At 59.2% G+C, this 23,167-nt stretch overlaps 12 protein-coding genes across 12 annotated transcripts; 7 read left to right on the forward strand and 5 right to left on the reverse strand.

Moving 5' to 3' along the window:
* Window positions 1-898: 898 nt before the first annotated feature.
* IUM83_07763 (uncharacterized protein) lies at window positions 899-1,248 on the forward strand (the record flags this gene model as incomplete). Its single annotated transcript, XM_067932086.1, has 2 exons — window positions 899-959; window positions 1,040-1,248. The coding sequence occupies 2 exons, from the start codon at window positions 899-901 to the stop codon at window positions 1,246-1,248; spliced, it is 270 nt and encodes an 89-aa protein (XP_067786470.1).
* A 536-nt stretch (window positions 1,249-1,784) lies between these two features.
* On the forward strand, window positions 1,785-3,232 carry IUM83_07764 (uncharacterized protein; the record flags this gene model as incomplete). The annotated part of the gene is made up of 6 exons (XM_067932087.1): window positions 1,785-1,818; window positions 1,894-2,186; window positions 2,442-2,506; window positions 2,571-2,674; window positions 2,740-3,092; window positions 3,161-3,232. The coding sequence occupies 6 exons, from the start codon at window positions 1,785-1,787 to the stop codon at window positions 3,230-3,232; spliced, it is 921 nt and encodes a 306-aa protein (XP_067786364.1).
* A 75-nt stretch (window positions 3,233-3,307) lies between these two features.
* On the reverse strand, window positions 3,308-4,483 carry IUM83_07765 (uncharacterized protein; the record flags this gene model as incomplete). Its single annotated transcript, XM_067932088.1, has 1 exon — window positions 3,308-4,483. One exon carries the CDS (start codon window positions 4,481-4,483, stop codon window positions 3,308-3,310), a length of 1,176 nt encoding a protein of 391 aa, XP_067786468.1.
* Window positions 4,484-4,703: 220 nt separating this feature from the next.
* IUM83_07766 (Enkurin domain-containing protein 1) lies at window positions 4,704-6,052 on the forward strand (the record flags this gene model as incomplete). The annotated part of the gene is made up of 5 exons (XM_067932089.1): window positions 4,704-4,789; window positions 4,911-5,016; window positions 5,097-5,171; window positions 5,252-5,500; window positions 5,579-6,052. The coding sequence occupies 5 exons, from the start codon at window positions 4,704-4,706 to the stop codon at window positions 6,050-6,052; spliced, it is 990 nt and encodes a 329-aa protein (XP_067786298.1).
* Window positions 6,053-6,118: 66 nt separating this feature from the next.
* Window positions 6,119-7,255, reverse strand: IUM83_07767 (SBDS family rRNA metabolism protein; the record flags this gene model as incomplete). Its single annotated transcript, XM_067932090.1, has 2 exons — window positions 6,119-6,845; window positions 6,930-7,255. The coding sequence occupies 2 exons, from the start codon at window positions 7,253-7,255 to the stop codon at window positions 6,119-6,121; spliced, it is 1,053 nt and encodes a 350-aa protein (XP_067786260.1).
* Window positions 7,256-10,718: 3,463 nt separating this feature from the next.
* On the forward strand, window positions 10,719-11,372 carry IUM83_07768 (uncharacterized protein; the record flags this gene model as incomplete). The annotated part of the gene is made up of 1 exon (XM_067932091.1): window positions 10,719-11,372. The coding sequence occupies one exon, from the start codon at window positions 10,719-10,721 to the stop codon at window positions 11,370-11,372; it is 654 nt and encodes a 217-aa protein (XP_067786276.1).
* Window positions 11,373-11,643: 271 nt separating this feature from the next.
* On the reverse strand, window positions 11,644-12,648 carry IUM83_07769 (Nuclear ribonuclease Z; the record flags this gene model as incomplete). The annotated part of the gene is made up of 3 exons (XM_067932092.1): window positions 11,644-11,790; window positions 11,856-11,924; window positions 12,007-12,648. 3 exons carry the CDS (start codon window positions 12,646-12,648, stop codon window positions 11,644-11,646), a joined length of 858 nt encoding a protein of 285 aa, XP_067786471.1.
* A 1,096-nt stretch (window positions 12,649-13,744) lies between these two features.
* Window positions 13,745-15,337, forward strand: IUM83_07770 (MFS transporter, LAT3 family, solute carrier family 43, member 3; the record flags this gene model as incomplete). Its single annotated transcript, XM_067932093.1, has 1 exon — window positions 13,745-15,337. The coding sequence occupies one exon, from the start codon at window positions 13,745-13,747 to the stop codon at window positions 15,335-15,337; it is 1,593 nt and encodes a 530-aa protein (XP_067786282.1).
* Window positions 15,338-15,723: 386 nt separating this feature from the next.
* On the forward strand, window positions 15,724-18,651 carry IUM83_07771 (Eukaryotic translation initiation factor 3 subunit C; the record flags this gene model as incomplete). Its single annotated transcript, XM_067932094.1, has 1 exon — window positions 15,724-18,651. The coding sequence occupies one exon, from the start codon at window positions 15,724-15,726 to the stop codon at window positions 18,649-18,651; it is 2,928 nt and encodes a 975-aa protein (XP_067786281.1).
* Window positions 18,652-19,229: 578 nt separating this feature from the next.
* Window positions 19,230-20,384, reverse strand: IUM83_07772 (putative aspartyl protease family A01B; the record flags this gene model as incomplete). Its single annotated transcript, XM_067932095.1, has 2 exons — window positions 19,230-20,159; window positions 20,253-20,384. The coding sequence occupies 2 exons, from the start codon at window positions 20,382-20,384 to the stop codon at window positions 19,230-19,232; spliced, it is 1,062 nt and encodes a 353-aa protein (XP_067786283.1).
* Window positions 20,385-20,553: 169 nt separating this feature from the next.
* Window positions 20,554-21,231, reverse strand: IUM83_07773 (putative aspartyl protease family A01B; the record flags this gene model as incomplete). Its single annotated transcript, XM_067932096.1, has 2 exons — window positions 20,554-20,825; window positions 20,898-21,231. The coding sequence occupies 2 exons, from the start codon at window positions 21,229-21,231 to the stop codon at window positions 20,554-20,556; spliced, it is 606 nt and encodes a 201-aa protein (XP_067786401.1).
* Window positions 21,232-21,796: 565 nt separating this feature from the next.
* IUM83_07774 (Cathepsin B, cysteine protease family C01A) lies at window positions 21,797-23,033 on the forward strand (the record flags this gene model as incomplete). The annotated part of the gene is made up of 2 exons (XM_067932097.1): window positions 21,797-22,245; window positions 22,322-23,033. 2 exons carry the CDS (start codon window positions 21,797-21,799, stop codon window positions 23,031-23,033), a joined length of 1,161 nt encoding a protein of 386 aa, XP_067786318.1.
* Window positions 23,034-23,167: the final 134 nt, after the last annotated feature.

Here is a 23,167-nt window from a genome sequence, read left to right on the forward strand (position 1 = left end):
ACGCCCCATTAACCGACTCACCAGCATCCATCCTTTCGGGCTACAGCTCGAAAAATAATGGCCTCAACTGGAGCCAACTGGCGACGGTCAATGGACGCAGTCGTGGAGACGGCAAGGCCAGCGCAGCGATCGCCAGCGGAAAGGCTCTGGCGATCACTTGACTCGAACGTTTATCCTAGTGCTTCGTGCTGTCGCGCGGTGAAGTCATGCTTCAGCAACGATGATTCGAGTGCGCAATTGACGATATGAGACGCGCGAGGGCAACAAACACGCGTGGAAATGGGCAGATACAGTGTATACCGTCGTGTATACTTACGACTGCAAGCGCTTGGCGTATCTAGGCGATCGAGCATTGCTTGCACAACTTGCTTCGCCAGATCCAATCTCCAGCGGACACTTCCATGCAACGTCAACTGCAAGGTTTGGCGATGGGTGGCATCCAGTAACGGGGTCCTCCGCACCTGCGCACCGGAACCCGAGGATGCACCATCACCGCGAATGGTTGGTCAGCATTGCTGCCGTGACTTGGCTTCGCCAATGCTCGTTGGCCTTTGATGCGAAAGCGTTGGTCTTGTCGGACACGTATAATGTCGATCTGCGGCCAGGCCTCACAAAATCACTCAAAGGGCGAGCTGGTCCATTCTTGTAAACCGAGTTGGAGCACCCAGCCTACCTTTGTCGGATCCAGCCTGTAAAACAAGACATGGGCTTCAACGAGAGGAGCTGTTTGAACATTGGGCGGAAAGTTTTCAATGGAACCATTGCTTTCAGGTTGTCATGAATTCCTACGAACTATAGTTAGTGCGTGCGCCAAAAGCGTTTTGATTCATCTCTGCCATGAGGGACGTCGATCAACGCCAAGCGGCTTCCAGGCGACCTCCTCGTCAAATTCCGCGAGATGGCGGCGACATCATCAAAGATTTCGTACAGGAAGCCGAGCAGCGCCGCATTGCCTGTCGGTAGGGTCACAACGAGTACACTGTTAGCTTCGTAAGTGGGCTGTATCTCAACGCTTACTTTGTCTGTGCGTTGCCACCAGCTTTGCTCGGTCAGGGCGAGGGCTTACACCACGACCGCCAGGGCACCGGCAAACACAAACTCCGTCTCGGCCGTACATACGAACGACCGGGGGGCATCATGAAGAAGATCAGCTGGAAGTGCGGTCCGGGAAACCAGTGCCTCGCTCGGATAACCAAGAAGAAGAAGGAGGAGGAGGAGGAGGAGGAGGAGGAGACACGGCAGCGATAATCGAAGGATTGTTCACCACCAAGCATGTGCAGCAGCGCAACCGGCAGGTTTCACTCACTCCAGCGATGCTCCCCGCTGCAGCGGCTGCAGCAGCATCTGGACTTGGTGCAAACAACAAGCCAATATTCACATTCACAAGGCGCAAGCTTCAAATGGAGAGTGTTAATTTACAATCGGGGGCACCACCAGGCACCTATCGAGCGACAACGGCAAGTCCAGGGCCTGTCACTATAACGACTTCACAGCACCTCGGCCATCGTTCAAGAACAAGCAACTTAGCTGCTAAATTGGATGCTATGCTACGTAGCTCTCCTTGGATGCGCCGCAAAGTCATAATGCAGCCTCAGGTGAAAGGCCAGAGCCAGCGAGCCCTCTCCAATGCGTCAACGCTACGTTTACTCGCGGGCTATTCATCGCCGGTATCTCCAATTCACAACCATCATGAAGGAATCGATGTGTCATCGGGCAGTGCAAACGAGAAGCACCACAAACAGCGAAAGGGGGGTCATAACGTTAACGACGCAGACTCGGGCGAGATGGAGAAGCGAATTATGGCCACCTTCCAACGATGTAAGTGGCTCGTCAAATGCCGCTAGACCTCAGGCAGTTTGAAAACTGAAGCTCTGTATGTGCACTTTTTTACAGTCGTTCGGCTCTGGCGTGAACGAAAGCGGCGGTCGGAGCAGGCAGCGCTCAACCTCGTTCACGGCAACGGCTCTGCTCAACCGAACAGCACCAGTGGGAACAGCAATGGTGCTGGACGCAACGGTAGCAAGTTGCGCCGCGAAGTTGAAGCTCAGTCCTCTAATGTGGCAAGTATTCTAAGTAGGCGGATGATTGGCGAGGTGCCTGCGCTCAAGTTTTTCGATGAAGACGAAGCGATCCCTGCCGACCAAAATGTGCCTGATCCAATATTGATTGCTGCCGCTGCAGCGCGGGTAAGATCGATCAATACGGGAACTGACGATGGGGTCTCGTCGTCCGGTGCGAGGCATTCAACCAAGTTGCAGGCTCGGACACTTGGTGATTTAATGGCATCCTCGTCGCTTGGTGGCGGCGGGTTAGGAACATCGCCGCACCGACGAGTAACACCACGAGGGGTTTGCTACACTCTAGATGAGTCAGGGTGTCGGCGTATCAAAATGCAATCAGGTGCATTAGTGCGATCAAGGAATAATGCTCACAAGACCCAGGGTCCACACAAGAAGAGCGAAGAGATAACAGTGGAGAGGGCTACGAGCAAAACCCTCCGACGGAAGTACGTATCGCTTGATAGCTTGGATTGAGAGACGTCGCTGACACTGTGTTCCTGTTCATCGCAGGATGATACGGCGCGTGAAGCTCAAGCATCAAGCAATTGGAAGGCTAAGCGACGATTTCAAGAGGTCCAGGAGTGCACTAACAGCGAAGCTTGGATCCCAACTAGGTAAATTGTGCAGTGTTCCCAAGCTAAAATCCTGTTTGTTTTCTTACAAGTCGGGATGTTTTCAGCTCTGCGTCAGGCTGAGGGCGAGCGAATGTTCAGCAAAAGATTGTCTCTGTTGCTGTCCAACAATGTCGAGCTACCACCGCACATGGCAGCCAAGGAATTGGCCCTGGCCCGACTGCGTTTCAAGAAAGTGAACTTGCAGGCTAGATGTCAAACCTTGGCGATGCTAGGCGCCGCGCTCCACCACGTTGAGACAGCAGGCGAGGTGAGCGGCCTTGAAATCTCCTCGGGTGAACAGCAGTTCCTGGAGCTCCTACGCTGCGCTGTTGAAGGGGACCATGCATTGACTCCGCTGCTCATCAATAGCATTCTTGGTCAATTCAATTCGGAGCAGCGGCACAAGCCTCTGGTTGCGGTAAGCGCTTGTTGTATTGCAATTTGGTCGATGTTGGCATTCTACTGAGGTGCCTGCGTGTTTATCAGGGTCTACTTGGGCTGCTAGATAGAGCTGCTTCGGCCGAAACCTGCTCCAGCCATCACAGCTTCGCCATATGAATCCCTACCCATGCGTAGTTTTATCAAAACTGTTCCATTACTTGCTACTTTTTTGCTGTGTTGGTTTCTTCTTACTTACAATGACGTCTTGGCGCCAGCTTCCATTTGTGTCAAATTGGTTGCTGTGGAGAAAGTGGTAGAACCAGATCCGCGCTGGCGGAGATCAGTACTTGTAGCGCCTCTACCCGAGGCTGGCGAAGTGGAGCCCAGGCTAGCAGGGCTGATTGGGTTTGACTGCTTGCGCCCACGCAAGTCGTCCAGCAGCAAACTGTCGTCTTCATTGGCTTCAATTGGCGGCGACGTGTTCATGTGCTGAACGCGGTATGCCACCACGCCGACAATGACAATGGCCGCGATAGCTGCAGCCACGCTGCCCACGACAGCGAGCCACACCGGCCAGCTGAGCTTGGACATGACGTACTCGTCGCTGTTGGCGAACTGCACGCTGGCATCGTACTGCAGATACACTCCGTCGCATGTGCCGTTCGGCTGGTTACGCGTCTGAAGCACGTAGCACGAGTCGACAGCCGAGCTGTTGGCCTGCTTGGTCAGCAGCGTCACCCCCTCCGACGACCAGGGAACCGAGTAGAGGAACGTGCCCGCCTTCATGTCACTGCCGCGTGAGCCGTCTGCCACGAAGTGGTAGACCGTGTCTCCCTCGGAGCTACTGAACGTGACGCTTCCCGACGCGTCGTAGCTGGAGCTGTTGGTCTTCCACACCGTCAGCAGGTTGCCGCATTGCACGAGGCCGCTCTGGTGGAACATCCTCACCGCGAGGCAGTCCGTGGACTGGCACTTGGCCCCCTGCTTGAAGTAGATCCAGTCGCTGGCCACATTGGACGCGTTGAGCGTCGTGAGCCCCTGGTCCAAGGCACACTTCTCGAAGCGGCGCGACAGCGTGGCGTTGCCCAGGCAGCGACGGCGGTTGCGCGCCTGGAACAGGTTCGTGCAGCCCACGATGGTGCTCACGCACTTGTGGTCGTCGGCACACTGGCACTCGTCGTCGTTGCAGAACACGTCGTCGACCTGGATGTTGCCCGTGGCGTCGCACACGTCCACGCTGGCACTGGCGCTCGAGGCGTTGCAGTTCTTGGCCAGGTACCCGCAGGCGCTACACTCGGAGGCGTTTGCGACGCCGGCCAGAGTCGAGATCAGCACGGCTAGCGACACGACCCACACCCAACGAAAGCGCTGCGTCTGGCGCATTGAATGAGCGGTCGAATGCATCGACCCGATGCCTGTAGCCGCCATACCGAGCTGTCGATCACGACGTATCCTTTCGCTTGGAGCTGCTTTGCGTTCTGATGATGATGACAAAGGAACCGACCGAACTGGACAGCCCCAAAGGTGTCAGACACTGATGATCACTTTTGAGAGGGGAGAGGGAGTGAAAAAGATGTGGACGACACAAATGACATGTGGCACACGTAGCGGTTTCGGCCGAACCAGCACTTGACCTGAGCTCCTCAAGATGAGCGCGGGCGTGGGCTACCGGCGGCGCGATGCGAACGCCTCGGACGCGATCGCGGCCATCTTGCACCCGGACGAGGGATTTCGGTAGGTTTACTATGCGCCCACGCATTTTTACAGCTATACTCGCTGCCGTTAAGGAGTTCTTCAGGGTTTAACATGTCGATACTGATGGGATTTTTTTCAATTGTTCGTTTGCTGGCTGCAGGGAGAAGCAGCAGCGTCGAGGCGTGACGCCGAAAGATTTCGAGCGTGAGAACAAGCTGCGGGTGAAGAAGTTGCAGACGGAGAATCGCGAGCGCCGGCGTCGAGAGGTGCGAGGGACCATGCGGTTAGTTCTGGGGAACCGGAGGAGCTCGCGCTAAGCGTTTACGTTTGGTGCGCTGGACGACAGGAAGCCAAGCAGCAGCAGGAGTTCAAGTTGACGAGGTTCAAGAGTGTGCGGCCGCGGGTGTTTCGAGAGGAGGAGGTAGGGAATACTGCTACGAGATGTCCGCAGACTGGGCTGAGGTCGCTTGGAGCTGACATCTTGGTGGGTTGTGTATGTAGACTGCTAGTGGAGAGCAGATTAAGAAACACGACTACTTGCGGCGGGGCGGACGATCGTCTTCCGTCGCATCAGCTCCAGGTTCGGTGTCCGCATCGTCACGGACGCCATCGGAGTCGGGGTCGATGTCCAGGCTACAGTCCCCGTCGCACTCGACGGCAAGTAGTGGTAGCAGGCGTCTTCTCAACCGCAAGGCACCAGTTCCGTCGCTGAGGGAGCTTGAACGGAGAGACGAAGAACTGGCGAAAATGGTGCGTGATCGAGTGACTGTGTTAGGCTGTGCGAATAGATTATTGTGAGGCTGATGATGTTGGTCGTGGTGCTTTTAGAACAAGAAGGAGCGCGTTGATTTTGTCAACGCTAATGCGTGGGAGGTCATCAAGAAGGCACCTTCAGTGCGCATCGAGGAACAGGAGCCTCGACCTGTGAATCGCAACTTCGGCCGCATCCCGAAGTACCTGCTCGAACGCAAGGAGCAATGGGCACGAGAGGAGGAAGAACGACGAAGAAATGCTCCGGACCCGGACTGCCCCCCAGGCATGGTGCTGCTCGACGAAGACGAGCGCGTGCGCACTTTGAATGTGCTGCGCAAGTCACTAACGGAGGCCCAGCTGCGGATGAACACCTTGCCGCTCCGCATCGAAACTTTAAACCAAATCCGGCGGAAGAACGAGCTGGAAGCGAAACTGCAGGAGATCGAAGACGCCATCAAGGTCTTCGACCGAGCAAAGGTGTATGTAGCTGCGCCGCTTGCTAGCGACCCCGAAGACAACCGGGGACGCACGGCCAGCATCGCTGCATAACAACTGCTTCCAGAACTATGTGTATTAGTTAGCAACGCTGTTAAGTGAAACACGCAGTTCTGCAATTTAGCTCATAGAGTTGAGGAAGGCCTCTACGTCCTCTGAGTCGAGCTCGTTGAATTCTTCCTCGCTAACCACTGGCTGCTTCTTAGACTTGCGCTTGAGATTATAGCGATGCCACTCGGAACGGAAGTGCTCGCGGTACTTGCTCATGTCAGCGCTGAAGTCGCCACCGCACGTGCTGCAAGGTCGCGCTTTCTTCGCCTCACCAGCAGCAGCCGCTACGGGCACCGGTGCAGGTGCAGCAGCAACAGGAGCACTTGATATTCCCAGACGCTCCGTCTTCTGTGAGATCTCGTCATCGATCGTGTGCTCGCCCTCCTGGTGACTCTTTAGGTCGATCACTTCCAGCGAGCCCTGGCCTCCAGTGTGCTCCTGCACGAGCGAGTTGACAATGCGGTACGATCCGGGCGTGATGAGCACCACCATCCGCACCGTCTCGCTTCCAGTCTGCTCGACGATCTCGGCGTCTTCCTTCAGCAGCCCCGCCTTAATGGCCTGCGCCCCCGACGCCGGCGTCGTCACCTGAATTTTCATCTTGGCCCGGGCCAGTGGGATGTGCTCGGGCAGCTTCTTGATCAGCTCCAGCGCCTGTTGCTTGGCGCTGCGATTGGGAATCACAGCATAGTGGATCTCTTTCATCACGCGCTCGATGACCGTGTACGGGTACGGGCGGTTGGACGTCGGGTTCACGCACTTGTCCGCCACAATGGTGGCAATATCACGGTACATGCTGCAAGGCAACAACCACAATAAATAATAAAAAAATGGTAAGAAGCAGCAAACAAGTCGAAGAGCTCCAATAAATCGCGCGTACTTCTCGACGAGCGCCTTGCGCTCCCCCTCGGAGACCTGCAGCTCTCCATGGTCCAGGATGGCGCGGCACGCCTGATCCTCGCTCTGCACGCCGAAGGCCTTGGCCCAGTCGCTCTTCTTGGCGAACTTGCCCTTGGACACGTTCTCGTAGACCTTGGCGATCTGCAGCACTTCGTCGATGTCCTCCTCCACGCCGTTGCGCCAATTGAACACCTTGTTCTTGTAGCACGCGATCTCGAAGCGCTTGCCGCCCTTGCGCATGCGCACCACGGCCACGTTCGTCAGCACGATCTTGCCCACGGGCTGGCTGATGCGGCCGCCACTCATGCTTGCCTCTTGCTCTTCTATCTGACTATGGGCGTGGGTTGACTAGTGTGAGGCGGTAGCCAATCACGTCCCGACACACCAAACGTACACAAAGTCAATTCCACTTCAACTTGGGACCTTTTCCCTTCTCCACTACACTCGATCGAGCCATGCAGACCACACTACAGCCAAAGACGTCTTGATTGGGCTGGCCCGACTGCAGATGGGTCCATTCCACTGGACATCCTGCTGAAGTGGCTCCAGCACCATGTCAACATCTACCGCCACGCCGCAAACAAACGCGAGGTGGTGGGCTCGCTGTGCGACGTGCTCCACAGTCACGGTGTCCGGTGTACACCAGAAGATATTTTGATGGAATTTCAGAGTCTGCCGCAAACAGCATGGCAAAAACGGAGTGAGATTTCTGGAACAATTTTTGAGGACGACCTCCTCGATCGCTACTTGGACGGGAAATGTCCTCAGCTTGTCCGGTATCATCTCGATATCCATGTAAGCAAGCCCGACGACAGAGGCATGGAGACCGAACAAATGTCTCATCGCACCCCAGACAGTTCGGTGCATTGGCTGTCTTCGGCTTATCCTGGAGGGCCGAGCCCCATGAAGCTGCTGGCGTCGTGGTTTGCAGAAAACTTGGCGGCATACGGGAATGCCGGAAAAGACAGTCGAATGGCGATGCTGTTGGAACTTCGTACTGCAATGACGTACGCGGGCCACAACAACTGCACGGAGAAGAAAATTTCTACAAAGATTTCAGCCCTGACTAGAGATGCTGAACGAGCCGCACGCGGGAAGCCCCTTCGATGGAAGTCCTTTTCCAGCCAGTGCGACTTCATGAAGAAGTTGTTCAGGTGGAAAGAAAGGATCAAGCTTAAATGCGACCGAGCGTACTCGAGCGGGTCCAAACTCTGGTCAGGTCGAAACTCGCAGCTGTCAACAGGCTTCTGCGAGAGGGAGCCGAGCACAGAAGCACGCTCTATGCGAACCGTGCATCAAGCGGACCGATGCCTGGAGTTGATGGTGTAGGCAATCCTGTAGGTCTTACTGCTACAATGCGTGCCGAAGAACGTTTGAAGGTGGAGTGGCCGGGAAGCTACAGTGCCCCCATACGAATTGAGGAGGTCGACGATGAAAATACTAGTGACGTTGAGGACAGTTCGCGTCGTCGCTTGGAGGACCAAAACCATCCAGCGGATAACCACACTGAGTATCCATTTGGGGAAAAAGAAATTCGCGTACGAACTCGTGCTGCGCTGGCCCGAAAGAAGCTGCAAAGCAGAGGGTGCCCCTCTTACGAAATTGACATTCTCTTACCTGAGCCCACACGGATCGCGTGGCGATACCATAGCTCGCCGCCAAGTGTGTGATACCCATTCAGTCTGATGGAAACCAAGGTGCGCCGTCGACTGAGACGGAACCGGCAACGCTTGCGCAGTGAAGGGATGTCGGAGGAGATCAATGCGTACGTACCGATGCCTCCGATACCTTGATCAATATTTCTACGAGTTTTTTTTAGTAGGCGGGTGCGCACCATACGAAGAATATGAGCTCGCGCATGTAGTTTTTAGTGTTTGGTAATGGATAGCAAGTCTCCGTGGAGCACACGATTCTTCCACATCGATGCACCGCTAAGCTACAGCGACCTCAACGACCTCGGCCCACCCTGTTCTCGACTGCACAACGACAAACTGTTGAATTTCCCATCAGCCTCTTGATACGCTGTGACGCCGAGACAATCGCGGGAAGCAAGCGCTTCACCATCCAAACCCCGACTTGAGGTTGAAGTTGAAGCGCACCGTGACTGACGCCGAAGAAGAAAGGCCTTCTGTTGCGTCTCCGACGGACCAAAAGATGGGCCCGACGGTTTTCGCGACAGAAAAGTTGGCTCGACGATGTATCTGTGACAAATGATGCGACGCGACTCACGTGAGCACCGATCACTTGCTGTTTCCTGCCGTGTCTCGCCTCAGCGGAGTGCAGACCTGGCCCCGATCATGTGTGTCCGGCTTCGGCAACAGCAGCGGACGCATACGATTGCCAGGACATGCCGCCGTAATGCGCTCACGACCTGCTTTCCTCACCGCCAGCCGGGCGGTCGAACTTCATGTTCCCATCGAGAATTCGGTGCGCCACATGCAGGGTTGTCGTACCCGAGGCGCCATCGGGTGATCGCCGCCGCTCCATCCACTCGCTTTGCGCCGACCCGACGACCGGCGTGAGTTCCACCGAGGTCACCGCCTCGCTGTTGACGCGCGCCGCGCCGACGCCAGCGTTGCTCCATCGCGCACGATTGGGGCTCAGCTCCTGCGATCGACTGCACTTGAATTATCAGACGCGAGTGGGGACAGGCGTGGTGCCGCCGACGCCGCTGCTGCCGGCGCGCAAACCCACGACAGGCGGGGCGGCGGGCAGGAAGGCACGAGCTCCACTGCCATCGGAGCGACGCACGCACGCGGCGTGTTGCCGCCGGCATTACATACCAGCACCCCGAGTCGAAAAACCGAGACTTGCGCGTCGTCTACTGACCGTTACGCGGTAACGGCCGGCGCGAATAAGGTTAGCTGGAGCAGAGCTGTCAGTGCAGGCTGGGAACCGCGTGCGCCTGCGCAGCAGCAGCAACGCTTCGGCGAGCGCATGGTGCTGCCTGGTTGAAGCACGTGTCAAGTGCTGGCGGCCATCTGAGCGATTCGGGCTTGCATAAACCATCGGAAACACGCCAGGCACCATCGGCCAGCAGCATTTTCCGCGCTGATCCCGGGCGCTTCAAGGCGCAGGATCTATGGCGGGGGCGGACAGTCAACGAGGACCAGCCACGCATGTCGCGGCCTACAATTGGTCGCGAGCGCGTCGCCGCCGCCGTCTCAAGGCTGTGTCGCTTGGCTGCCCGATCGAGAACCACCCGTTGCCGGAACGCGACTTGACTCGCGAGGGGCTGGCTGCTGCTGCTGCTGCAAAGACCGAGGCCACCGTCCGACCAGGGCGAGCAAATCTGCCGGGCCAGAAAGTCAAACTGCGCGGGCTCAAGTCGCCGAGTCGCCCTTCGCTCCAGCGGCAGCTCGTGGCCCGGACGCCGCCATGACGGCTCGAAAGCGAGCGCCGCCACAGGCTCCGGCCTCATGCTTGAACCCGGCCATACATTCCCGTCGCTGCATCGCCTCCATCGTGAGAAATGCGGTGGCGACGTCGCGGCGCATGGACAGACCAAAATGATGGTCGCGATACAAACTCCAAGATGTGCGGGGCGTTTCGCGTGGTGTGCAGGTGGTGTGCACGCGAGCGTCCAATCGCTTCGTGTAGCCAGAGAATCGGTGGTTCGGCTGGGGCACCGAGCCTGCACTCATTACGCCATTTGCGCAGTGCCCGCCCAGCGCCAGCCCGCTACACCATTCCGTCCCTCGGCCCCGCCCCGGACGGCGCCGCGCTCCATCAGCTCCACCACTTCAACCTCCGCCAATCCACTGTCAGCATGAGCTCCTCGTGTGTTGTGCCCGTGTCGCCCGTGGCCGCGCTCAAGCGCGCCCGGAGCGCCGACGACGACCTACGCCTCCTCAAGGTCAGCAAGCAGGCCAGTGACGCCTCGCCGCACTCGCCACGCGCCGTGGCCGCCGCCGTGTTGGCCCAGCGCCAGCAGCAGCAGCAGCTCCACCAGATGCAGCAGCAGCAGCAGCAGGAGGCCGTGTCGCCCTTCGTGCTGGCCTGCGGTAACATCCGCTACGCCATCACCTTCATCCAGAACTCGCGCCGCCACGCGCTGGCGCTGTGCCTACAGAACCAGTGGGAGCGCGCCCTCGCCGTGCTCGAGAAGATCGAGCGCGCCAACGACAAGATCTCGCGCCAGCGCCGCACCAAGGTGCGCGAGCAGGCCAACGCCAACCCGGACCGCGTCTTCGACGCGCAGGCCATGCCCTCGCAGCCGCCGCAGGTGCCCTCGCCCGCCAAGGCGTGGAAGCCCAAGCGCAGCGTGCGCTTCAGCGACGAAGTGCAATTCGCCGAGGTCGAGAGGATCGACCGCTCGCCCGCCCCCATGCCCATGCTCATGCGCGACGAGATCCTGGTGCTGCGCGCGTCGCGCCCGATCCCGCTACGCAACTTCTCTGAGTTCTGGAGCTCCTTGTCGTAGGCTCGCCCCCTACTGTATTCGTGACCCGTGCGTGCATCAGTCTGTAGCATCTATCCCTATTTATCACCATGACACTTGTAGAACGAAAGGAATACACTCTATTTCTCGGCATCTCAGCCGTCTCCACACAACCCACTGCTAGTATTTGTTGCACTTGCATCCATTCTTTTCTCCGTCCGCACCGACCTTAGTCGATCATGACGTAGCGCTCCGAACTTACTTATTCACATCAAGTGGGACTCGCTCCATGGCGCTGAACCCATCTCACTCTCTAGCAGCCCAACATCGTCTTCGCCTGGAGCGCCGGCGGCAGCCGCGTCCGGATGCATTCAGCGAGGTCGTCGGCGCTGTAGCGCGCCGAGAAGTGAACCAGCACGAGCGTGTCCACCTGCTTAAACAAGTGCTCGTGCATCGCGAGCTGCACAGACAACGGCCAGCGATTCAGTCTGCGGGAAACATCGCGGCACGGGAGCCGGAACGTACCTGGTCGAGGTGCATGTGCCCGCGGGCTTCGGCGTCTTGAATCGTCATCTTGTCGTCCGCGTACGTGGCCTATATGCGACGTGGTTCAGCAGAGACTAAGGTCAGCCGGCGCCCCTTATTCGGTGCAGTACTCGGCGGGCCACCTCCGCACCTCCGTAATGAGCACCTTCACGCGCAGCAAGTCCCGTGCGCGCTCGTCATCGCTCGCCGCCGCTGCCGTGAACGCCTCGATGGTGGTGTCGCCCGTGTACGCGATCTCGGGCACCAGCTCGGCGCTCGTGATCGCCTGGCCGGCGCGCTTCAGCGCTGCAATCTCCGGCCCGGACAGATGCCGGTACTCGGGCTTCAGCCGGTTGCGCTTCTCGAACAGAATGTAGCCCAGACTCGGCACGCGGTGCGTGGTGGGCACCGCGCGCACCATGTACTTGGGCGAGACGTGCACCTCGTCGAAGGCCTGCAGCGGCACCAGGCGCGCCGGGAACGGGTCGTCGCCCTGCATGGCGGCGGTGCTCTGCAAGATGCTCTCCAGGTGCGGAACGAGGTGGGCCGGCACGAAGTACTGCGCCGGCTTCTGCTTCTGCAGCGCGCGCCGAGCAGCATGCGCCACCAGCGCGTTGATGTGGTCGACGTGTCCGTGCGTGATGAACACGTGCGACTTGCTCACGACTCGACCCACGAGGCAGCCCAGGTCGAACGCCACGTCAACGGCGTCCACGTAGCAGCAGGACTCAATGCCGGCCACGCAGCGCATGTGCAGCGTGTAGCCGCTGGCATCCACCACCTTCGCCGCCATGTTGCTCGCTACCAGCTTCATCCAATGTTTTGTCTTCAAACACGGGAGGAAGGGGTGCTTTTGCGTGTGTATTGCGTTTTTATAGGTACACACACAATCCGATATCATGACATCCGTCCTTTACTACAGTTTTGATTACGTGTGGTTCACGTAAAATGTCACCGTGTAATCATGCCGACGTTATATAAGGCCCGTGTGCAAGCAAGTTGAAGGTCTCGCCATTTGGTTTTGAGGAGGAGTTGTTTCCTGATCAAAGGAAGCCCGACTTTGATGTTGGAGCAGCTTGTGGCTTGGCATTTGGTGGTGGTCCACCACCACCGCTATGGCTCATGGCATGAACGACATGTAAAGTGGAATCCAGTTGACGGTTTTTGAGTGGGGGTCACTGCAGTACTGTATCGTCAAGCTACGAAAGCAAGGATGTTGAGGTCGGGGTCTCATTGCTGGTGCGTTGGCCGATGCACCGGCACAACACAGGTACCGACCCAGGATCCTCGAGGGCTTCAAGTGTCGAGAGCTTTAACTATCAATCGGCTGTAGATCGCACCGTGGACGTCGCAACAGTCGCTGGATGGGGTCGAGTACATGTCGCTCGCATTCTCCTCGACACTAGATCCGCGCTTCCTCCACTGGGGTCGAATGTTGATAGCCAGCCATCAAGCAAGCTGGTTGCGTGTGCTGGCCGTCGCAAGGTCCTTAGCTGGGTCTCACATTCTGGGATACACTCCAGCGCCGCAGACCGCGTTGCCCATCAGCGACTCGTTGACTACCAGCCATTACCCGTGCCAACGTGTCGTACAACCTGCACTTCACCAACTTCTATCGCCGCGCCAGTCACGCAAGCCAAGTCGCTGCAAGCCATTCGCGCGCTGATTTCACGCCATCGCTGCAGCCAATGCGGCCTCGTCGGCAGGCGATTCACTTGACTCTTCTCTGCGCTGCTCGCTTTGACTTGCCCCCACTATACTCGAGTGGACCACTGGCAGGTGGGATCACCTCGGTGAATGCGAGCGAGCATACCTACACTTGTCCTCCTTGACACTCAAGTGCCCGCCAGCGTCCCGCTCCATTCGAATCCTCGCCCTGCGCCGCAACAATGGCGCCGTCCTCGTCCGTCGTCTCCGTGCGACCGCGCCGCATCGCGCCCCGACGCATCGCGCTGGTGCTGGCCGTGTGCGCGTCCGACCTGCTGCTCACGGGGCTCGTCTTCGGCTGGGCGCCGCTGCTGCTGCTGCTGCAGGAGGAAGGCCAGTACCACGAGCTCTGCGCGGACGCCAGTGAACCCACGTGCGTGGCCCAAGAGAACCGCCTCAACCTCGTCTTCGCCGTGGCCTCCGTGGCCATGAACGCTGGCGCGCTGCCCGTCGGCATGTTCCTGGACCGCGCGGGCCCACGCGTGACTATCGCCGTCGCCGCCGTCATCGAAGTCTCGGGCCTCGCAATGCTGGCGCTCGCGGACTCGCAGACCTTCGACGTGTTCGTGCCGGCCTACGTGCTCATCGCCTTCGGGGGCTGCATCACCATGATGGCGTCATTCCCGGCCAGCTTCCTCATCATGCGTTATCAGACCGCCATCCTCGCGGCCATCAGCTGCCTCTTCGACGGCAGCAGCGTCGTGTTCCTCGTGCTGTATGCCGCCCACGAGCACTTTGGATGGTCGAGACGGGAGCTGTTCCTGGGACTGGCCGTGGTGTCTGCTGGCGTCTACTTGATGCTCATTTTCTTGTGGGGGCTCAACGAGAAGAGTCTGCGTCCGAAGCGCAAGCGGGACGTCACTGGCAACGAAGTGATTCTGTCGACGCCGCAGCGAGAGCGACTACTGCTGAACGGGAAGGCGAATGACAGCGCGTACGGCAGTGTGGAGGTGGAGCAGAGTATTCCCCAGCGCATCCCGTCCACGCCGACAATGACCAAGAACGATGATGCTGCGTTCCGACTAGTGGATGTGGCCATCACCACACAGATGAAGTCGTTCGAGTTCGCGTATATCGTGGTGTATGCGGCGGTGCAAGTGCTGCGTGCCACGATCTACATTGGCACGGCGAATAAGCTTCTGGACAACTACGGCGATCGCGAGCATGGCTACCTGTACACCAAGGTTTTCAGCTTCGTGCTGCCGATGGGCTTCCTGTTCGTGCCGTCCATCGATTATCTCGTGGAGACTCGCGGGTTGTCGAAGGCGCTGCTGTTCACCAACATCCTGGGCGTGCTCTACAACTTGGTGGAACTGGTGCCGATCCTGCCGCTGCAGTGCGCGGCCTTCTTCCTCTTTACCTCGTTCCGCGCGTTCCTGTACGCGATCATATCAGCCTTTACTGCGAAGACGTTCGGGCTCAAGAATATGGGTTCTCTGATGGGCATCGTCTTCTCGATCGGCTCGGTCATCAGTCTCGCTGAGTACCCGGCGGTGTACATCTCGAACGTGCTGTTCGGCGGCGACCTGACGGTGCTGAACGTGGTGTCATTGCTGTCCTGCGTGCTGATGATCCCGCTGACGATGTACCTGCGAAAGTACGAGCACGACCGCGAGGAGAAGCGCCGTGCCGAGATTGCGCTCGAGAGCGGCCTTGCCCACGCCCATGGCGATCGCGAGACGTACTCCTCGCTCATGGACACACCTACCTTTGGCGTGACGTATCTCCGATCGCCGGGCACGGCGCCTCACAACGATCCCTTCTCGCCCGAGTAGCTCCGTAGCTAAATAATAGTTAGTTATCAATCCCACCAAAACCCCCACTCACTTCAACTTCACCTGTGCATGTAGCCATCTGCCAAGAATGGGTTCACGGTGTACGCCGTACCAACGGGTCACAACAACCCACCCAAGAACCCGTTTTTCGCATACTTATCCATGCAGTGTACCCATTTAGTATCGCGTTTTGCAGCAAATTGACGAAACCAGTATGTGAACGGTTGGCCGGGACTCCTTGTTCCGTCCGGGTTTCCCCGTCGCCGTATGGGCCGGGTTTTTCCCCCACAAGCGGTGGTGGCCAGCCAACAGGGGACCGAACGCATCATTACGCGGATACCGCCCCGCGCTGAAAAGGAAGACCGCAGCAGCAGCAGCTAGCAGCCATGGCGAGCAGGTTCTGGGCAGGAAGCTCGTCGTCCGAGGAGGAGAGCGACGTCTCGGACGTGTCGGACGTCGAGACGTCGCAGCAGCAGGCCGCGCGCGCGGCCTCGCGCTGGGCGGTGCAGTCGGACTCGGAGTCGGACGAGGAGGTGCGCGTGGTCAAGAGCGCCAAGGACAAGGCGCTGGAGAACATGGAGCGCAACTGCGCCGGCATCAAGAACCACATGAAGATCAACGACTGGACGCAGATCCAGACCGAGTTCGACGAGCTCGTGAAGCAGCTCGAGCGCGCCAAGAAGACGCTGAGCGCGCTGCCCACCTTCTACCTGCGCACGATGGTGGCGCTGGAGGACTTCCTGCTGGAGAAGGTCAAGAACAAGGCCGAGCAGAAGAAGATGAGCAAGGAGAACAGCAAGGCGCTCATCCGCATGAAGGGCAAGATCAAGAAGCAGCTCGAGCCCGTTCGCAAGCAGATCGACGACTTCCGCGCCCACCCCGTGGACTCAAGCGAGGACGAGGAGTCTGAGAGCTCGTCCAGCGAGTCCGAGTCCAGCGACGAGGACTCGAGCGACTCGGCGTCCTCCTCCGAGTCGGACAAGAGCAGCGACGAGTCCGAGTCCGAGGACGAGAGCAGCGACGACGACAAGTCCGGCTCGGACGACGACTCCGATGAGGACTCGGACGCCTCGGACGACTCGTGGCCCAGCGACTCGTCGTCGTCCTCGTCCTCGTCGGAGGACGATGACAACATGCCCAAGGGCCGTGCGCGCTGGCTCAAGCAGACCCCCGTGGTGACCAAGGCCAAGAAGGTCAAGGGCCCCAAGGTCATCAAGCAGCGCGAGACCCGCCGCGGATCCGAGGATGAAGTCAAGAAGGTCGTCGTCGAGGAGGAGCTCAAGCTCACCCCCAGCCAGTTCGACCGCCGTGTCAAGGAGGTCGTCGCCATGCGCGGTAAGAAGGGCCTCGACCTGTCGGAGCAGATCGGCCTGATGCGCAAGCTGGCCAACTACGCCCGCCGCCTCGGCCCCGCGCGCCAGATCGTCGCCACCATGTACCTGGTCGGCACGTCGGTGTTCGACACCTCGTCCAAGATTGACCGCGTCATGTCGGCGCGTCACTGGAAGCAGGTGCAGGCTGACGTGTGCACCATCCTGACGCTGCTGGAGAAGAACCCCGAGTTCTCGCTGGCTCCGCTGACTTCGGAGGACCAGGCCGACATCGTGCGTGCTGGCCGCGAGAAGGTGACGGCTGCCCAGATTGCTGCTGCCGCCGCTGAGGACGCAGAGGAGGACCTGAACTTCGTGGACACGCTGCCGCAGGCCGGCAAGAAGGGCACGATCAAGGTGTCTGGCGACCTTGCTGCTTTCGTGGACCGCCTTACGGAGGAGTACACGAAGAGCCTACAGCAGACTGACCCGCACACGAGCGAGTACGTTGCTCGTCTGTACGACGAGAGCCTGCTGATCGACGTGGCTGAGCGTGTGCAGAAGTTCTACGTGAGCAAGAACGACCACCAGCGCGCGGCTGGTATGGCGCTTGTGCGTGCCGAGCTTATCTACTACAAGCACGACTCGGTTGCTTCTGCCCTGTTCGAGGCCCAGGCCAAGCGTGCCAAGTTCGGTGACCCGGTGTTCCTTCACCCTGCGTGCACGAGCTCCAACGCCAGCAAGACGAAGGAGTTTGACGTCACGAAGACGCACCCTGCCTCCGTTATGGGCCAACCCAGCGTGGATGTGACCCCTGTGGACGCCGAGAAGCTGCTGCGCGATGTGTGCCGCTTCGTGTTCCAGCACGGTGACATTCGTGCCAAGACGCGTGCCATGCTTTGCCGTATCTACCACCACGCGCTGCACGACCGCTTCCACGAGGCTCGTGACCTGCTGCTGATGTCTCACATCCAGGACAACATCACGGACGCGGACATCCCTACTCAGATCCTGTTCAACCGCATGATGGCTCAGCTTGGTCTTTGCGCCTTCCGCTGCGGCCTCGTCTGGGAGGCTCACGCTTGTTTGTCGGAGATCTGCACGGGCTCCCGCACCAAGGAGCTGCTCGCCCAGGGCCTGCAGTCGTTCCGCTACGGCGAGCGTGACCTGGAGCAGGAGCGCCTGGAGCGTCGTCGCCAGGTGCCGTACCACATGCACATTAACCTCGACCTGCTCGAGACGTGCCACTTGGTGAGCGCGATGCTGCTGGAGGTGCCGAACATGGTGAACTCGCGTCTCTCGGACCGCAAGCGCATGGTGTCGAAGGCCTTCCGCAAGCTGCTCGAGTTCCACGAACGCCTTGTGTTTGAGGGTCCTCCTGAGAACCCGCGTGACCACGTGGTTGCTGCCGCCAAGCTGCTCGCCCAGGGCTCGTGGCGTAAGAGCGCCGAGCTCCTCGTTGGCCTGCCCGTGTGGGACCTGTTCCCGGGTGCCAACGTCAGCCAGCGCGTGAAGTCGATGGTTCAGCACAAGATCCAGGTCGAGGCTCTGCGGACGTACCTGCTCGCTTTCAGCGCCGAGTACGACTCGGTGAGCCTTGCCCGCCTCATGGAGATGTTCGACCTTGATGAGAAGACGGTGCACAGCGTTGTGTCCAAGATGATGATCAACGAGGAGCTCCAGGGTGCCTGGGACCAGTCGTCGCAGGCCATCGTCCTGTACAAGACCGAGCGCTCGTCGCTGCAGACCCTGGCGGTGCAGTACTCGGACAAGCTCTCGCAGATCGTGGAGAACAACGAGCGTATGATGGACCTGCGCTCGGGCACGAGCAAGGAGGAGTGGGGTAACCGTGGTAACCGTGGCGACGGTCGCCGTGGCGCTGGCGGCCGTATCGGCTTCAGCGCTGGAGGCCGACGTGGTGACAACCAGGGTGGACGCGGAGGCTTCCGTCCTCGTCGTGGTGGCGGCAGCGGCGGCCGCGGTCCCAGGCAGCAGCGCCAGTAGACTATGGTCGCAAGCTGAGAGTTACACAACGGAATCATGTATTTGCACGGCTCCAAGGTAGATCACATCTGGAGCTGCCAATCCTTGTGTGGTTCCCAGTTGTAAGCGGACGAAGAATGAATAGCACGTTGCAGTTTGGCTAAATTACGATGGTTCTTCTAGTTAGGAGGCACACTGTCGTTGCTGCGCGCCTCCTTCCGTTTGCAGCAGTACTTCGCAATGCACAGGCAGGCAGGTTGGGTCCGGAAACGGAGTGTTTGTATAAGTCTGTCGGCCTGGCCGCACCTGGCGCAAATTATAATACATGCTTCATGTGAACTTCACGAGTTCGTTCATAGCGGCCACCAACCTTCGATCGACAGCTCTTTTGACCGGCAACGAGTGTCATTCGCTGCCATTTTTTGTTTGCAATTATCTGTTTTCTCCAGCTTTTGCTGCTCTCACTGCTCTCACATGCCAAAGGAGCCGACCAGGCTCCCAACAGCACCACGCGGCACTTGACTTGCCCCCAGGAACACGAAAATTCCAATCAACCGACATCAAACCTTTTCAGATGAATTGAACCAGACGGCTATCCACTACTCGGTGGCAGCGACGGCACTCGACGAAGCGGCAGCGTTTGCGTCGCGTCCGTTGCTTTCACCGCGGCCTCCGCGGCCGCGTCCTCGGCCACGACCGCGCCCACGACCGAAATGCCGTCCTCTACCACCTCGACCATTCACCTGGCCGTTCTCGCGAGGTTCATCTGCAGCCTCGCCATCCTGTCCCTGCTTCTCCTCGTCGCCATTGTTCGTTGGCTTCTTTCTTCCTTTCCTGCCACGCCCGTTCTTTCGGTTGGACGCCGCGGGCGCATCGCCGTCTACCTGCTCGTCTGCATGGCTAGCTTCTGCTTGGCCGTCTCCGTCCTCCGCTGGAGTTCTGCCCTGTGTCTTCTTGCCACGCCCTCCATTGCTACCACTGCGGCCACGACCCCGTCCTTTGCCTCTCTTTCCACGCGTGGTCGGGGTTGTAGCCGTAGCCGCACCCTCCTCGCCGGGCGTCTGCTCCGCCTGCACCTCAGCAGCTTCAGCTTCAGCGTCTGCCCCCTTCTCACCCTCTGCATCTTCCTCTGCGTCGTCCGCTTCAACTGCAGCCGAGGCGTCTCCACGTCCGCCGCTGCGGCCCGAGCGTCTGGAGTGCGCGCGCGCCTTCCTGAACTCGCGCGAGTCGTGGTAGGACGGCGAGCCGGCCGTGACCTGGTCCAGCGGGATGGGGCTCTGGTAGCCCGGGTCGTCCCGGTCCAGCTCGTCCAGCGACAGCTGGATGGAGATGCCGGGGATGTGGCGCGTGGTCTCGATGCGGTCCAGACCCTCCTCCAGCGGCTCGTACACGTCCACCGTGTCGATGGACGAGATGCGCGTCACCTGGTGCAGGCTGGGCACGCGGTGCTTGAGGATCTCGGCCACCGTCACGGCCTTGCTGATGGCGTTGCCCATGGCCTTGAGCGTCACCTGGCGCTCGCTCTTCTCCTGGCAATGCGTTGCAATGTAGCCATGATGACGAGAGTAAGTATCAGTGGAGATGGCTGGTAAAATACCAAAGGAATCAGCGCAAAAACTTACAGCGAAGAGCCCGTTGGCGTACGAAATGTAGCTGCGCACTTTGCCCTGCTGCGTGATGCGGATCTCGTTGGGCTCGACCTGCGCGGCCTGCTCCTCCCGGCGAGGCTTCTCCACACGGCGGTACTTGTCCATCGCGGCGGCTGCGGGCAGAGAGACACGAGGAGAGAAGAGCAACGAGAGCTTGGACGCTTGAAATGTGATGGCTGCCGACGAAAGATCTACGGAGAAGTAGCGGTATGAAGTAGCGAATAGTGAAGTGACGATAGGATGAAATGGGTACATGTTGAAGTGGGTTCACTAGTTAGGACTGCGGTGGACATGTTGGAGACGCAGGGCGCAGATTGCTGTTGCTGTTGCTGTTGCTGTCGTTGTTGGTGGGCGAGTTGAGCGCCTGGTTCAGGAAGGTCGAGAGCTGCCGCAGCTTGTCCTCGGCCTCGCGCTTGCTGGCGGCGGCCACGGCGCACTCTTGCTGCAGCCGCACGACGCTCTGCTGTGTGGTCGCCAAGCTCTCCGTCATGTTGGTGATCTGCGCGCGCAATAGGAGCTCCTCGTGGATCAGCTCCCGTGTTTCGTCTGCAATACACGTCGGCGTCATTAGATCAATATCATCGAGCTGCAGGCTGTGTAATCTTAGTGCCTTCCTACCTTCAGTGTCCATGATCTCCAGCTTGGCCTTCTGCAGCGCCTTGCGGAGAATGCGCACGACGCACTCGTAGCCGCCCACCTCCATCAGCTTCTTCTCGGCCAGCACCTTGTTCTGCACCGCCACGGCCTCGGACTGGGCGAGCGCGGCTTCGTCCTTCTCCAGTTCCTCGCGGCGCAGCGCCAGAGCGCACGCCTCCACCGTGAGCTGCTCTGCCGCTTCCATCACCGTCGCGATGTCTCTCCGCGTCGCCTGCAGCTGCTGCTCCACGTCGAGAACTTCCGCGCGAGCGCTATCGATACGCATGTAGAACTCATTGCTCGCAACTACGTCCATGTCTGACTGAGCTGCACGATCAATGGCGCGCCCAGCACCGACGCCGGCGAGAATACACACATCTATTTTTCGGTCCACTATTTCCATCGAGCCTGGAAATAGCTGTCGAGTTCCACCGCGCGTTCACTCGGTGGAATCCGTATCAACCAACTACCAACTTGCCATCACCTACACAGCACCAGCTAATAGCTCGTCTTCAATCGGAGCATTTTTCGCGAACAAGTTGAAGTTTTCGCAAACGGTCGTATCCTGCACCTCTTCGACCACCGTGGAACCGCCGCTACCAATGGAAAAACGTCTGCGAAACGACGTGCACGTTGCAACTGCCGGCGGTTGCCCCCATGTTCCTCTTAGCCCGAGTTCTCGCTCATTCTCGATTCCGCTTCCGCCGTTGCAGAGCCCTCGGTTTCACTCTGGCATTGGTATCTTTCCATCGCTTCCAACCAATATGTCCGGCGGCCGCATTGGATCCGTTTGCAGGGCGACAGTACTCGCCGTGGTTCTCTCGACGCTGCTGCTGCAGCTCGCGGACGCCGAGCAGGAGGGCTGTCGCTGCAAACGCACCATGAAGGGCCGGGAGCACCTGCACCCGAAGCTGCACCCGCTCCCGACCACGTCGCTGGCCGAGACGCAGGAGATCGAGCAGCTCCCCAAGCACCTGGACTGGTGCGAGCGCGGCTTCTGCGTGCCGAGCTGGAACCAGCACATTCCGCAGTACTGTGGCTCGTGCTTCGCGCACGGCGCCATGTCGAGCGCGCAGGACCGCATCAAGATCCTCAACAAGCGCCGCCACTACTCGGGGGCAGACGTGATGCTCGGGCGCCAGAGCTTCCTCAACTGCGCGCCCGGCCACGGGCTGTCCGACGGCTGCGGCGGCGGAGAAGCCGCCGACGTGTACGAGTTCATGCGCCGCTACGGCCTGCCGGACGAGTCGTGCCTGCCGTACAACGCGACGGATCACACCAAGTTCCCAGCCACCAACGGCACCTGCCCGCCGCACGGATACTGCATGAAGTATGCACTCTTTTCAGTACTTTGCTTCAGTTTCGGGAGGTGCTAAGTTGTTTTTGTTGTTGCTACTGTGTATTAGCTGCATGTACACCCCTGAGAGCAGGACGGTGGCGCACTGCTTCCCTGTGACCAAGATGGTGCGTTATCGAGCCAAGAGCCACGGCCACTTGTCCGGGGAGCTGGCCATGATGAAGGAGATCCAGCGAGGTGGACCCATTACTTGCGGCATCGCCTGCAGTGATGCGTTCACGTACGAGTACAAGGCCGGCATCCTGGAGGACAAGACGGGCTTCATGGACATCGACCACGACGTGGAGATCGTCGGGTGGGGAGAGGAAGACGGCGTCAAGTACTGGCATGTCCGCAACTCGTGGGGCACATACTGGGGCATGAACGGCTTCTTCAAGATCGTGCGTGGCAAGAACAACCTCGGCATCGAGGCCGACTGTGCCTTCATGGAGCCCGACATCAGTGACGAGGAACTGGTGTGGGAGGAGAAGTCCATCTATGGAGGCTCCATTTTCGGCATTGTTCCGTTCAAGGAGACCGCCAAGGACCACCCGATCAAGGACACGGCCGAGGACGTCACGCACCGCGACGAGGTCCCGACCGCTCACTACTTGCCGGAGATGAATTCGTTCGCGACCGAAACCGAGCCTCGCCACGAAGACAGCTCGTTCACGCTGCTCGCTATGATGTTTTTCGTGTCGGGCTGCGTCTGCGCGGCCCTCGCGGCGGTGCTCATCCTGAAATTCCGCGGCCACCGCTACGTCTACCGGACGATCCCGTAACGCGGGTTCTTTATGAGGAACTGAGCCGCGGAGGCTCGATTCACACCCAATGCATGCATTCGTAGAGCGTAGAGAACGAGACGCCAGTTCTCAGCCAACCTAAACCGCATACACGTAGTTTGTCGACCACTCCT

Source organism: Phytophthora cinnamomi, assembly GCF_018691715.1.
Source record: "Phytophthora cinnamomi strain GKB4 chromosome Unknown Contig68, whole genome shotgun sequence".
NCBI lineage: Eukaryota > Oomycota > Peronosporomycetes > Peronosporales > Peronosporaceae > Phytophthora > Phytophthora cinnamomi.